This window comes from Balearica regulorum, chromosome 6 (genome assembly GCF_011004875.1).
Source record: "Balearica regulorum gibbericeps isolate bBalReg1 chromosome 6, bBalReg1.pri, whole genome shotgun sequence".
In the NCBI taxonomy this organism is placed as follows: Eukaryota; Metazoa; Chordata; class Aves; order Gruiformes; family Gruidae; genus Balearica; species Balearica regulorum.
In genome coordinates, this window is record NC_046189.1 from 31,691,028 (window position 1) to 31,706,646 (window position 15,619).

Below are 15,619 nucleotides of genomic sequence, written 5' to 3' on the forward strand. Positions count from 1 at the left end.
ACAAGAATACATTGTTCTGTCAGCTACCTTTGCAGGCATGGTGTGTTTTCTTCTTGTGTCACTGGGGTAATAAAAGTTTTGTGGATAGTCATAGTGGTCCTGCTATGTGGATAGCACATGAAGCCAGGATGTGATAAAGGTGTGCCTCTCTTTTGGTAAAGAGGTGATTGTGATGCTCAAGCTTCTTTGGAGACCATGGTGAGACTTGCAGGTAGAAGGGCAAGAGGGGCACTGTTGTGTAGTCCTACGCCTATGATGATGGTGAACCAGCAAACAATGGGCAGGATGGCTCAGTGCTCAGCCTGCCCTTCCTTCATCCGTCTGTCCTTCTTTATCCTTCTGCTGCAGAAGGGCTTGGGTCTTACAGGGGTAGGAGAGAGGTGTGGGGCAGGATACAAAGTACAGCCTTCGTCACCGTCTAGGAATGAACTGGCTAGATGGTTGTATACCCGAGGCTCTGCGGCAATAATTAGATGGTGCTATGCAGACATGGCTTCGGATCCAGCACGCAAACAAACAAAACAAATATATTAGAAACAGCTGGAGGATAGGATGAAAATGAGCATTATTAGGGGTATGCTTATAATTTATGAACTGGGGAATGCATCATTGCTGCGCTGGGCCCTCCTGGAGAAAGATTTGCTGTTGCTTTTGGAGCCCTTACTGCAGCCATTGGTTTTCCCATTTATGCATGCCTTTTGCCAGCCCTTGCTGGAAAGCCTGACAGCATGCTCTGAGATGTAGCTGCTAATATGAGGATTTTGTCAAGAGCTGGAGTGACCTCTGAAAGCAGTGGCCATGGCCTCATCTGCAGGTCATGAGCTGGCACTTGGGTGAACATGTACATCACCCAGAATGGGAGCATTGCTTTAGACACTGATCTACCTTCAGGAGTTTCCTCCCTCATCCCGAGGGAAGTTTTGCAGCTCTTGGGAGCTTTTGTTGATTCCCTGGCTGTAGGATGGACTCATGCATATTACCTCTGTGAGATGCAGTCCTTCCTTGTGGGAGAGTGTTTGAAATTGTCCTTCAGCCTTCAGTATAGTGGGCTTTTGCTCAGAAGTCCTTATTGTGTGTTTCACATATACGAATACCACACCTACTGACATTTTTTTGGTAACTTTCACTAAGACTTCAGTTGTATAATGTCTAGTGCCTAAGAATTGACTTTGCTGTTTCCCTGACAAATTTAACAAATATTGGCCAAAACTCAACTTGCACTGACACTGCTCATCGTGCAGCTGGAGAAATTTGGCCCAGTACTCTGCTTCAGTGTCTTCGAGCCATCGTGATGTGTCTAGCACGTTGGCTGTTCTCATTTGCTTCACGGTTGGATGAGATGCTTATATACAAAGCTGCTTAAATTCCAAACGTTGCCTGTGGCTGAATGATTCCTGCCTTTGATGTGAGAGCTAGCCACGGCCTGGTATCTGAGGGGTTATTCCTGTTAAGAGGATAAGTTAATAGCAAAGTATATTTAACACAGAGTGCACAAAGTCCTCCTTACTTGAACATGGAGTTCAGCAACCAGAACTAGTTTCCCTGATCCAAAAAAAAATTTAGGCGAAGTGCTCTTTAGGGATCTCTCAAGACCGTGGTCCAGTGCCTGTTCAAATTGCAGTTACATTGGTCTTGGCCTTGCATTGAATTACCTCACTCCTTTGTGTGCTGATTTTCATGAGCGTAGGCTCAGCTGGTGAGCTTGCTCATCTTCTGGAGCTGAGTGTTGTGGAGGTGAAACCTGAGAGCATGTGGGGACATAAAGAGGTAGTTGTAGCCATTGGTCACTGGTGAGGGATGTATTTGAATGTACAAGACCGTCTTGTTGCACAAGCTGACTCTGAATGGCAAATGCTACCTCATTTGCCATTAACTCAGCCATAATAATAATAATAATAATAATAATAATAATAATAACAATAATGACACTTGTAGGTACACAGGTTCAGTTGCAGGTGAAAATGGCTGTTATGGTCTTCATCCTGTCTGTTCCATGTGTCTGCATGGATCAAACCACTCTACCTTTGCAGGCTGCACAATGCAAGAAATAGATGACAATATATAGGAGGTGCTTTTATCCCCATTCCCCCTTCCAGACCCAGATGGTTAGGTATCATCTGCTGGGTTCAGCAAGGAAGGTGTGATGGCTGGAGCAATGTTGCTCTGTGTCTAGCCAGTCAAGAAATCTGCTTAGTGAGAAGACTTTCTCACCCTGGTACCATCTCAGAAGAATGGTGGTTGCTGCCTGCCTGTGAAAGGCAGAAAGTAAAAGTACAGGGTTTCAAATGTGTTGTACTCTTTGACAAGCTGGTATAGATTTAAGGCCATATTGAAGATCACTTGTTGTGATGGGTATTCACTACCCAGTGATGGATGAGTTATTTTTCAGAGCAACTGCAGAAATGTCCTTCAAACCCACCTTTTGTTTTGTAATAGCACTGATGGAATAGCAGTGTCCAGCCTGCCATGGGGCGATGTGTTACCCTGGTCTTTTGCAAAGCAGAAAAATGCTGCTGGTGGCTGAAACCATCGGCAGTTCTTTTCCTAAGGCTTCCAGGAGAGTAAAAATCTATTTCTTTGGTGAACTTTCAGGAGACATGAAATAATTTGGCACTGCAGGGAAGGCAAATGGCCTGTGCAGGTATATTTAACATGTAATCAAACAGCATGAATTACATGAGGATGAGCTGTGGCTTCAAACCACTCCTTACCCAGGGAAAACTTTGGCTAGCTCATAAGGAGCACGGCCTTCCCCCGAGCGCAGTCCTCACCTTGAGCCGTTCCATCTCCAGCTGTGCTGTGTATAGCAGAATGGGGGGCAGGGGGCAAGACTTTTTAAAGCCAGCCCATGTGCAAATCTGTCTCAAGGGCTGATGCTGAATGGATGTGTATGTTCTGTCATGTTCCCTGGAATTTTGACTGGACTGTGTTCAAAACAGTGAGGGGAGAAGGCTCCTGGCTCGGTGTGCAAGCTGGGCATCTTGCCGGCTCAGTAGTATGGTCTGTGAAAAAGGCAGTGGGGATAAATCTGGTTCCTTGGTGGGAAATTTGTTAGCCTTTCAGAACTTCTAAAGGATAAAGTGATGAGTTGATTCTCTGTATTTTCTTTCTACAAACATATCTCTATTGATGCTAATGCTGTTTGTGTATCAGCCATTAGGGTCTATCTCTTGGTGCTTTTATGTAATTTATAGACTTTCTCCAGTCTGATTTTGAGAAAACACGGAGTGTCTGTGAAGCTGGGAGCAAGGACATGCTCTCCTCTAATGTGGCTTTCCTGTTTTCCTCTGTTTCGCAGGTTCTTTTCGAAATGATGGTTTAAAAGCTGCTGATGTCCTTCCTATACTAAAGGAGAAAGTGGCCTTCGTGTCAGGTGAGTACATCTTTTCTGGATCTTTCCAGCCCAGCATGAGCACTGCCTGTCACATCCTGGTCCTTAGGGGGCTACAGAGCCACGAGGGACCAGTTTCATGTTTGGACTTGGTACTACTTAAATTAGCTCTTCTGCTAAGAAAAGGGCTGTATGTGGAACAGGGCTGTCCAGTAATACTCACAGTGTTAGAAACTGGCCCATGGCGATTTTTGTCATATTCTGAGAAACAGGTAAATGGGCAGCACAGGTGGGATGAAATGCAGCTTCTCGGCTCCAGCCCAGACCTGTGCTGTCTCAGCATTCAGAATGGTTCAGGGATCCTGCTTTGGGTTCAAGGTCAGTGAATAGCATTCATTCCCATTTGTAGGAAGCACTCAGACCTCTAAATCACTGATGTTTCATTTGCAATCCCAATCAACTTGCAGTTAAAAGTACCATTGATGCTGCATTTACATAATAGCTCAGATGCTCAAAGGTCTCCTGCCATCCTGTACAAGGATTTACAGCCTTCATTCAGGAGACAGATCTTGAGGACCTGGGGGTGGATGAGGACAGGACAATATGAAAAAGGCTTTGAGAATGGCTTGGATGATACTGTTTCTGGGGTGAATTACGACTTGTCAGGGAGAGGGGGAAGAGAAAGTCTGAAGCAATCATAATCTCGCATGAAGTCACTCAAATTGGCAGCATAAAAACAGGGTATTTCCAGTGACAGTGTCTCTGATGATTGCAAACCACTCAAGCTGCTTTTGGTGGTCTTCCCTGCTGCAATGAGAAAACCTGCATGGAAAGCAGCTGGCCCCTTGTTTGCAGTCTTCGCTTTTTGTTTCCTTTGTCTCCGCCGTAATGCTGGCTGCAGAGGGGAAGAGAGCAGCAGCGAGGCCGTTAGGTGCCCGGACTCTTCCTCCTCGGCTTCCCCCTGGGTGCTGGAGCAGGGCCCATAAGGAGGAGGCTCGTTACCCTGCTGAGCCATGGAGATGCCTGGCCAGGAAGGAAAATCTTTCACCTTGGCTAATGGTTGGTGTAAGATGCCTTCCCATGTAGCAACAGTTAAATGGTCTAGGGATCACAAATCCAGCAGTGACTTGGGAAAACGATTTGTGGCTCTATAAACCCTAAACTTTCTGACCAACAACATGAAAATCTAGGACTTTGAGGAAAGTTTGTGAGACACCAAAAGCCTTGTGTGAAAACTCAGTTTCCCACGAGTTTTCCCAGCAGTACTCGCATGCACGACTACTTTACCTCACACCGGTGTCTCATTCTGAACATCCTGAAATATTTTACGTGAATGTTTTCTTTCACTGCTCTGAAGAGGGGAGTCATGAAAACACATGGTACCTGCAGACTTGTTTGCGACACAAAGCTGAACCAGGCACTATGGGGAAGGAATTTATGCAGGGACCATACTGGAATTTAGTTCTTGGCTCCTGCTGTTGCTTCACATGGAAATGACTGCAGGATCATTTGGTAATTCATGGAATATTTAATAATGACAACCTGTCTGGATTGTTTATATAGCCCCTTCCACTGACGGTGCCTGTGTTCAGCTGTGAGCCAGAAGGTCTCACACCAAATCATCAGCTCGTTAGATGCTGTCCTGGGCCAAGTTTGCCTTGTGGGGGGGTGTTAAAAGAGCAGCGCCAACATGGTTTCACACCGTGATCTGCTGCAGACAAGGGACAGCTCGCTCCTCATGGATTCACCAGCCTCCAGACTTGTATCTGCTCAAAATGTGCCTGTTCCTGACACAGCTAGCTAGATAGCGGTCCTAGGATTTACACCTCTCCATGGTTTCCAAATGCAACAACTATGGGCGACAATTGTCAGGGGCCTTTGCAGATAAAATGCTCTGAGCTGCTGGTGTCTTACTGCAATAGCCCCAGCGTCACCCTCCAGCCCAGATTTTAAGTACTGTTCAGTCTTCCCCTGGGTTGTTGTAATAAAGCAGATTAAGAAAAAGGATTTGAGCACTTCAACTGATGGCTAGGTTCTTTTTAATGAAAATGGAATAACTTCCTAGAGCATGCTTTGAGCACAGAAGAGAAAATGTTTGCCAAAACAGAAAAATCAAATAGCTGGACTTTGCAAGATTAAAAAAAAAAAGTCATTCTGTAGTTAGCACAGACCCTGGGAGCACATTGCATTTGTAATCAGGCTTCCTTGAGGAAAAGGAGAGTTTTATTGAGTCTTCTTCAGAGTTTTATACTACAGTTAATTTTAATGATAACAGTACAATAAAGTTGTCAAGGGGGTTCTCCTTACACCAGCAGAATTTATCAGCACACACAAAAAAATCTCAGTTACATAGTTTATTTCTTCTCTCATCTGCTGCGGCTCACCAGCTTGTCTTTCAGTTTGTGATTGGACAGGAAAGCTGCAGAGAACAAACAAGCTCCTTCAGGCAGGGGCTGTGCCATACTTTGTGTGTCAGTGCTGTGGATGCTCCACACCTGGACCGTGCAGAGCAGCAGGGCAGAACAGGCAGGGAGCGACACCGGCTGCTGCCTGCTCCAGAGCAGGCACAACAGGACCTGCCCGCACAGCCACGGAATCTCAGAGGAGCACTCAAGCTTTCAGAAGTGCACTTAATTTCAGAGCTGAAATACAGCTCTAACTAGCTGGGCACGGATTCATCCAGCCTAAATGCCGTCTGGGGCTCTGTGCCTGGCGCTTCCCCTTGGCTGGCTCAGCCGGCAGTGAGGAGCAGGCGCAGGGCTCTGCATCCGCATCCCTGTGCCGCGGGAGAGTCGAGGGGCGGATAACGTCGGGATTTTTTCCTGGAACTGGTTCTTGATTTCTTCCAGTGATCTCATGTATGAGCTTGACTGAACCCGAGCAAAGTTCATGAGTGCGTGTGTCTAAACAGCACCTGAAAATCCCATTCCAGCACTCATAAGCAGAGAAATGGCCTGAGCAGTCGGGAGCGCGGTGCATCCCGGCCATCGCTGTCTGATTGCTTCCATCACTGACCTCGTGGAAGCAGATTAAGCAGGGGCTTGGCAGGGGGGAGGCTTTGGCCGCCTGCTTGTTGCCTAAACCCTAATAAAGTCTTGGCTTTGCCTGGGTGGTTCACTGTGTTGCTTCCAGCAACAGAATGGCTTTGGGAACCATTAGGGAACGAGCTACAGGCCAGAGACTGATTTTTGTACTCTGGGAAGGAGATGAGCACAGAAGAAAAGAAATAAAACAGGTTGTACATTATTTTAGGTGGGTTTTTTCAGTGAGAGGTGGTGAAATATTTTGGAAGGTGGGCTTATAGTCTTTCCAAGGAAACACAGATGCTGTTTTAGAAGAGTGGTTTGACTTGGGACGTTGTTCCGCAGTTTCATTATATTTATAGGAGATTTTCTGTTGATCAGTGCAATACGGGAGGCAGTGTGTGAGGCTCTCAGGAGAGGGAGGGGAGCGTGTTACCCTGGTCCCTTCCCACGCGTGGAGCTTTTCATACACTTAGGCTATGAAAAGCTCGTTAGTTGACTAATGCCGCGGGTCTTGCTGGAAGCATTTGCCTTTTCCCCACATCCCACCCAGAAGAGTTTCTCAGGATCCTTCCCGGTACTTCCGATTCCCCGGAGGGCTCAGAAGAGCGGCAGCGCGTGGGCTCCCGCCTGTCACCCAGGTACCATCCACTCATCTGCCGAGGCAGGAGTACAAAGGAGGAGGCTGGCCAGGTTTCTGAGAGGGTGGTTGAGCACGGAGGAATCAACAGCAAAAGGCAGAAGGGTGTAATAAGTCGGTGAGCTGCTGCAGCTGTGACAAACAGAGCTTGTTCGGCAATACAGGAAGGTTTTCCAGGGACTTTGGGCAACAAAAGGCGCAGTGCCGGGAGAAGCGAATGTGGTAACAGCTTGGCCATCTCTGTCCATCAAAAGCCCACTGTCCCCAACGCCACATGTCTTGGGAGCAGCCTTGTGAGCTGGGTCACAGCGACGTCTGAGCCTGGCTGAGAGCCTGAAGGGAAAACAGAGACTTCCCGAAAGGTCTTTCAGTGGAGGAATTTCAGTGTAAATAGATCAGATGAAAGGACAACTTTGCAATTAGGTTTCACTAAATTTAGGCCAGCAGGATGAATCAAAGAGGAAGGCTCAGAGGGGAAGACACTGACCTTCCCAAAAACTTGTCTGAAGACACCGCAGGTCACTCACAGCCATAGGCACATGGGACCACATGTGCAGGAGTGTGTTTTTCTTTTTCTGCAATGGATGCACTTCACTCTTCAGAGGAAGGGTTGAAATCAGATCCCAGGGCCCTCCAGGCACTGGAAGAGTTCAGATCCAGGTTTCAGGGGGTCTCAAACGCTGATTTGTGGACACTGCAATTTGTATTGGGTTGGGAATAGAACTAACCAAAATATTTCATTTTTGAATGAGGTAAACATCTTCTATTTGCACAAAATGTTTTGATTTAAATTAAAAGTCCGCATTCTCCTCTTCCTCTGGAATGGAAATTTCAAATGAAACATCAACAATTCTTCTATATTTTGTTACAGAAAAATGTTTTCCATTTTATACCATTCCCTGATGTAGTTTGAAATCAATGGAAATTCCAAAAAGGGGAAATATGTTATTAGAAAAACACAGCATTGCTTGACTATTGAATTTTCCTAGTGATTTTGGGCCATCATGCTTTCATCTAGTATTTGCTGCTGCATTGATATAGAATTTTCTTTGAAGAAGAAAACAAGGAAGTTTAGACTGTAAAGTTTCCAGGTCTTTTGATGAGGTCTGAGCCTGCTGGGTTTTTGTTGTTGGTTGTTTGTTCCTTTTTGTTTTTCAAGAGTGTTAGGCCATTTTTGAGGATAGAGAAGAGCCTTTACCTATAGGGGCCGTTTAGACTTGGGGACTCTAAGGTTAAAGCAAAAATCAAAATGTTTCTTGGGATTTCTGATTTCATTTACAGGTTGTAAACGTAGTGTGCAGAATCAGTCGCTGTATTTCTTTCCATACGTTTTAACCGTAGCCATGGACTAAATTAAACAATTTCTGTGGAGAATGTCTAGTCACTGCCAGCACTTACTGTCCTGGCGCTCGGACGCTAGCAGCTTGCCAAGATCCACCAATATCTCCGTAGACCAGGGAGATTTCTTCTGTATGCACTTCCTTAATTAGCATGTGTGAGTAGTGATGCAACCTGTGCTGCCTTGTGGAGAGGCAGAAAGGTTCAAATGCCTTACAAAAGTGGGCAAAAAATCAACGCAATCAAAATTTGTTTGCAAAAAGACTCACAAGAACTTGTGGGATGTAAATAACATCTGCGGGTGTCATCCCAACATGCTGGAGTCTGACCGCCTCCTGGTCAATGGGTCCCTGCATCCTGTCGCATAGGTATAGCTTTTCAATTAATGATAGGGACTTTCAAAATAACAATAAGAGGAAGGAACTGAGCCTGTGAAGCAAGAAGGTCTGTATACATCCCATCCTGTTCCAGCTCGCAGGGTTTTCTAGTCCTTAAAGACACAGTTGAGCTCCAGATGTATTTCAGCAAAGGTCTCATCTTCATTTATTTAGGCAATCGAGAGTTGTCCTTATACAGAAATCAAGGCTGGGAGCTTATAAATCAATGTAAGGACCCAGGGATAATTAATACAATAACAACCAACCATTCTGGTCATTTTGCAGTAAGGTGTGCTCTTCTGTCCTGCTAATGAGACTTGTCACCTCTGAAAACTTCCTCATTTCTGTGAAAGTGCTTTGGTGCGTAAGCTTACGGGTTTTTCCCTAATGAATCAATTTTAACTGACAAGAAGCACTGAAATTCACAACTGGATATCCTCTCTGTATTAGCAATGGTTGGGGTTTTTAATATCTTTTTTTTTTTTTGGTGGGAAAATATAGGCTTTTGAAATGGAAATACTTTGCTGGAATGTGCAATTTCAGAAACATTTTCATCTGCCAGTGTTTTCCAGCTCTAAGCTGAATTTCTTCTTAAAACCAGAGGGGAAAAAGACTTCCTAGTAGCAATTATGTAAGTTCAATAGCTTGAACTCTCCCCTGAACTTTCATTAATTTGCAAGATCGTCTATTTGGCTGTAGCTGTTGAGGACTTACCTGCTGGGGATGTGGCAAACCTGAGCAGCCAGTTACATTAAATCAGCTTATTACATATTTCAGTTGGTTGATGAACATTAGAAACTTTGCCATTGCTTTTTCTCTGTGCTCATCTCGAATCAGGAAGACAAACAGTGTACGATCAGGGTAAATATGGCCTCTCTTCTTGTCTCCTTATTCTGTACAGCTTCCAACATTCTGCTCAGTGGCGTGAGTTTGGAGTGCCCGTCAGTACTGCCATCAGCAGCATGACTGGCATCACCGTGTGCTGGTTTGTTCCTTTCCCTTCTGCAGGGACAAGGCGGTGTGCAGTGGCGTGTTTTGTTTTAGAAGATTTTGGGTTTATTTTACCCAGTTTCTCTATTGTTTTTTAAATATATACAGCTATTCCCATACCTCTGTGATAGAGGAGGTGAGATCAAAAAAACTAATGTCACAGAACCATAGAATGGTTTGGGTAGGAAGGGACCTCAAAGACCATCTAGTTCCAACCCCCTGCTATGGGCAGGGACACCCTCCACTAGACCAGGTTGCCCAAAGCCCCATCCAACCTGGCCTTGAACACTTCCAGGGAAGGGGCATCCACCAGCTCTCTGGGCAACCTGTTCCAGTGCCTCACCACCATCATGGTGAAGAATTTCTTCCTAATATCTAGTTGAAATCTACCCTCCTTCAGCTTAAGGCCATTCCCCCTTGTCCTGTCACTCCATGCCCTTGTAAACAGTCCCTCCCCAGCTTTCTTGTAGGCCCCTTCAGGTACTGGAAGGCTGCTGTAATTTGCAGCTGGGGCAAAAGGCAGGGAGGGTTGCATAGGTGTGAGTAGGGGTCAGTGTTGAAGAGGAGGTTACTGGTGCGCCCTTGATACTTCACAGCAAACCAGCTTCTTCCAGAGGAAGAAATGGGCTCCTCTGGACTCCCTCTGGAAGTTTTGCCTTCCTTCGTTTTAACGAGTCTCACTTGTCCTTAGTTTTGCTTTGCTGGGGCAGTAACTTTCTCCATAGGAAATGAGACAATTTTCCCATTGACTTGTTGGCAAGTAAACATATTAAAATTAAAGAAGTATCCCAAAATATTTGCATAAACCAGCGAAGATGTATTATAAACCATGACAGGTGGTCTCTTCAAATCCATACAGTGGCTCTGGGTGATTGTGGAACAAATTTACCTGGTGGGAAATGGATCATTCAGTGGCTGCACTGAGTGTCCCATCTACAGCCTCTGATCTGCTCTGCCAAGAGATCTTCTGGTGGGAACGTACAGCCTTGTTTTTGGAGTCAGTAACCCTAAACATAATGCAAATGTTGGCCATTAGGACTTGATTCAGGCAATTGACTCTGGGATATGGGATGCTGCAAAGAGGAACACACTGGAGGATCAGGCCCTGGTGACTGCATTGCAGCTGTGTTAATTTGCAGGTGGGCTTGTTGCGGGAGCTTAAATTTCCATCACTGGTGCACTAGAATCACCTGCTTTGGAACCAAATGAATTTATGGGTGGTCATACAGATAATCCTACATATGACCCTTACAACAAACTAGTCTGTCTTGAAGCTGGAGGAGTTTAAGTTACAGAGATTGCTCACAGGAGGGCTGGTAGCAAGCAGGCTCTCACAGAGTTCAGCTATGGTAAGGAAAGGACTATTATTTTAAGACTTTGGTTACCAATTCCTTGGTACTTTGCTTTCCTAGGAAGTCTGTCAATTAGATTTAGAAATCCAGAGCATATTGTTTGTCATTTTATTGAGGTGCCTGACATCAGCTGAGCTCATTCTGTCTCCCAGTTGTCTTCATTATCATTCATTTTTTTCCCCACCATATTTTGGACTGAAATACCTTTTGAGGAGTATTTCAGTTCTTCTGGAAACTCACTTATAGTCTCAGAAGAGTCTGCAACATCAAGATTGATCAGCTTATGATCTGCAGGGGTCAGTTGAAGCAGCACATTCATTTGAACTGCAGTAGACATCTGAACAGAAGCCAGAGACATTGTGTACTACTCCTGTCTCCATTGCTGATGTGTTGCAGGACCTTAGACAAGGTACTCAGGAGCCTTTACACGTGTGGACGTTTGTCTGTGTCTATGGTTAATCCTTGTGAATTCATGCTTATAAAGAGAGTGCAAAAGGAAACAGAGGACTTGAATCCCTTAAATTTAGATAAATGCAAGTGGGTGTTATGGTAGAATGGCTGATAGAACTGAAAAGAAGCAGCTTGAAAACAGAGCTTGATAAAATCATTATCTGTTGTACACAAGAAGTCTGCGTTAAAGGAAACTGATAATTTCCTGGCCTAAACAGGATTACACAAAGCTGGAATTTCAGCTTTTTGCCTGTTATCAGGGACGGCTGTGCCTCAGGACTTGAAATTGGGAAAGTCCATTCACAGAGTTCACATTAATAACACTCAGGGCTATCCAACATCTTGACTTAGTTGTAGCTACCGTAGCCAGAAATGTTTGTGCCCACAGCTGAGAGGATTAAGATGTCAGTTCAGGCAGCTACCAGGACGGGCATCTTGTGGCTGGAGTCCCTTTCGTCTTCGTTGCAGGCTTGACCAGAAAAGTGGTCATCAGAAGGTCACTGACTGTGCTACCTGCTTCTATGCAGGTTTTTTTGAGGTTTCTTTAATGTTTTCTTTTAATGTAGTATGCATCACGATGCTTTGTGCCATCCCTGCAATATCCCCTGTATGATTTGTGGAGGAAAAATGATGTAATCCTACTTCTGGGAACAAATGCTGAATTTAGCAATGGTTTCTGTATAGGCCAGAAGAAAGGGAGATGGGAAGAACTGGCAAGCAGACCACTGAAAGGCAAGGACATCAACAAAAGATTTTGTAGGATGAATGCAAGACATATATGGCTAAATATTTGTTCTCAGTCTACTTTGTGCCCTAAAGAACATGTGTTTTTCTGACTCCTTTTTCCAGAGCACTAATAACTAGACCATCTGTTTGCCTCTCTAAATCAGAGCAAAGCCCATGAAAACCCACCTTGAAAAACAATCAGAAATTATCAGCTGTTTGTTGTAGCATTTAATAACTGTAATTAGCAAACCTAATGACATGTTTGATTATTGCATCCCATGTCTGTGAGCCCAGTGGGAGGCAGGAGACTGGATGTATTGATTAGAGCAATTGAGACTCCTTCTTCCATTTTTTATTTTCTTTTAAAACAATATGCTGGGTAGATCTCTGAAGACACTGTGCATGTAAAATTGGTGTTGAGATCATGGCTGACTTGGGGCAAGATTAGTCTCCTTGGGTGGATTACTAACAAGCAAAGACAGTATCTATAATGTTTTTAGTTGCTGACTTTTAGCCTAAGAACTATGAAGCTCTAACACAGACTAAAAGTCAGAAAACCTTATTTCTACTCCTGGTTCTTCAAGTGACTTGCTGTGGGATCTCGGCTGAATTTCTTCCCCTCTCTGTACCTCACTATTCCCCTCAGTAAAAAAGGAGATAATAAAGCAGAGGAAAGGTGTATACTCCTGGTACAGCCATTGCCAAAAGATTTTCTTCTCTTCTAGTTGCTGTTGCTACCCAGCTGGAGACTCTGTTAGAGGAGATGAGTCCTAATATAGGCATATTAGGTGTTCAAAGTTTGATTGTGGTAATATCCTATTTGGTCTGCCTTGAAAAGCTGAGATTTGCAGTTATAAAGTGGAATGGAAAAGCTACATATTATTAGTATTTAAGAGAGTAAAGCACAGTTATTAAACTCTGCAAGTCTGGTGAATTAAACGTACTGTGGTTTGTTCTGGAAGAAACCTGATGTTTCCTCATACAGGCTCTTCATAAGATTGTAAATTATGCAGGCATTCATAAAAATTAGGGATTGCTCATGAATAATTTGGAAACAAGTGAAGGATTTTAATATGTACGATGCACTTGTAATAATAATTTCACCCTACTGCTCAAAGCACAGAGCAGTATTTTTATCACAAATGAGAAACATTTGTTTCTTAACATCACATTTCTTGAGATTTGCCCCATGTCTCCTTGTTCTGTGCCATAGGACTAGAAGAAATTGGTCCAGGCACTTCTCTATCCTTCCATCGTCCAGAAACCTTCAACTGGGTCATCATGTAACCTTTTTCCTCCAGCGAGAATTAACCCATTTTCTCCGCTCTGTCCTGGTAACTTCTGACTCTGCACTAAAGCCTTATTTATCCTGCTCACCTGAGGACAGTTTAGATGAGCTATTGAGGGACAATTTTTATCCTGAACCAAAGACAGGACAGGAATGTTCTGGACCCTGTTTCCTTTATTGTAGCCAAAATCCTTGTGTTACTGTTGGTAAAAGGGTCAAGAATTTTCTGATTTAACTGTTTTAGCCTACCAGAGTTTAGATAACTTTTGATTTTTTTTTTATTTTTTTATTTTTTTTTTTCCCCCAGAGCTCACTTTGGTGGAATTGTAGGTGGGAAAGAGTTCTCTGGCCAGAAACACAATTTCTGGTTTACCAAGCTGAGGTGAATGGGCAGCATCAGAGCAATCGGGGCTGCTGGGCTGTGGGAAGCTCATGGCCCTTCCTGGGTTTCATATCCTGGGAGAGGATTATAACTGTGGGCTTGGATGTCTCCTGATCTCATCTCTCAGCGCTTTTCCACTTTGTAGAACTATTTAAATATTTGGGAATGGAGGAGGAGAGGTAGCCTGACTGAGTAGTGGGTAGTGTGTTCCTCTGGGATGCAATTCAAGTTCAGGTCTCTGCTTCAGTGAATATCTGGAAGCTTTTGAAAGCCTTGGTTATATCTTGATATGACGGGAAATTTTTCAAAACCTTGAAAAGCTTCCTGTGTTGAAAAAATATTTCCCTCCAGCTTTAGTTACTACATTGGTTTGCCATTCTATAGGCTGGTTTGCTTTTCTGTTGGACACATCATGCATGAAATAATGGTTTTGGCATTGTTACAGTATGTGAAATAATCTCAAAGAAGGGAGAATGTGCTTAACATGAGGATTTTTTAATATGTATATAGGTCTGAAAATAAAAATGAGCTTTTTTCTTGTAAATTGAATCCTTGTTACGTTGCACCCCCGTTCTCTTCCTATGTGGTGGAGGCGTGGATCAGCCAAGGTGACACCAAATTCCCACGGACCTTCCTCACCTTCACAGTCTGAAGCCAAAGGCAAACATCAGGCACAGAGATTTGGGTGGAGATTAGGCAGGATGGTTTTTGTACCCCATACATACCCATACCTATATGAGGGCTCGAAATGAAGATGGCATCTCTTGTTTGCCTTTCTGTTTGTACCCCTGCAGAAATCAAACACGACCTGGCTCCAATGGGGAGTTGCATGACGTAGCCCTTCAGGTACACACAGCATCCATTGAAAACTATGGCAATTTCAATGCTGATAAACTGTTTGTTTTTTAAAAATGTATATATAGTAACAACTTTGCTATTTTTAGCTGCTTCTCTGTGACTCTCGTCAAATAGAGAGACACTTTGCGCTAGAAGGTAAGCTTGTACCTAGCGTGGCATCAACTGAGTGGACAGTTTCAGAATAGAATGGATAGAGGATATGTTATCAGATGGGAGCTGCATTGTCAAGTCAATTCTCTGTTCTGTCACCAAGGCCAGCTGGAAGACCTGTGCCTTGGGGGTACACGCGTGTATCTCATTGGTTTGGTTTCTGTTTTGTCCACCTGAAGGAAGTCCTGCCATGCGAGGCACCTCCTTGATTCCTGATCTAAACTCTGCCTTTGTCCTGTGGTGATCCAGGATACTGTTTTTCCAGGTGCACATGTGCTCTCATGCTCATCCTGCTCTTACAACAAGCCTCTTGGGAGTCTTTCTCCTGAATTAGAGTGTTTAGGACCCCTACAGAAGTAATGGCCCCATAGAGTGCGGGTGTCCTGCGTTCTACACAAGAGAATGCAGCGTGGATCAGTGCTGGAGATGTGTGTGCCCTTGTATAGTTTTTTCTTCTTGTTGGCCAGGTAAACTAGTTCAGGGAAGCACGTAATTTTCCTTTCTCAGAAGTGATATTTCTGTTAGAGGGATCATACTTGCTATTGAAAAGCACATTCATCTGCATTTTTACAGCTTGTACGCAAGGTCCTTGCAGTTCTGTGCTAGTTTTTTGAACTGTAGTTTTGCAATGACTTTTTTCTTAGATAGCAATGTAAACATGTGTCTAACAATACACAAGTCCTGAAAAAAATCCTGTGATAATACGTGAAGAAA

At 44.2% G+C, this 15,619-nt stretch overlaps 1 protein-coding gene across 7 annotated transcripts in view; it reads left to right on the forward strand.

The window, feature by feature from the left end:
- KALRN (kalirin RhoGEF kinase) overlaps positions 1–15,619 on the forward strand; it is a 515,104-nt gene that overhangs the window by 160,667 nt on the left and 338,818 nt on the right. For all 7 annotated transcript variants that reach the window (XM_075757089.1, XM_075757095.1, XM_075757087.1 and 4 more), the window contains exon 2: positions 3,299–3,373. In XM_075757089.1, the coding sequence (XP_075613204.1) occupies positions 3,299–3,373 (75 nt within the window). The remainder of the gene's footprint in view (positions 1–3,298; positions 3,374–15,619) is intronic.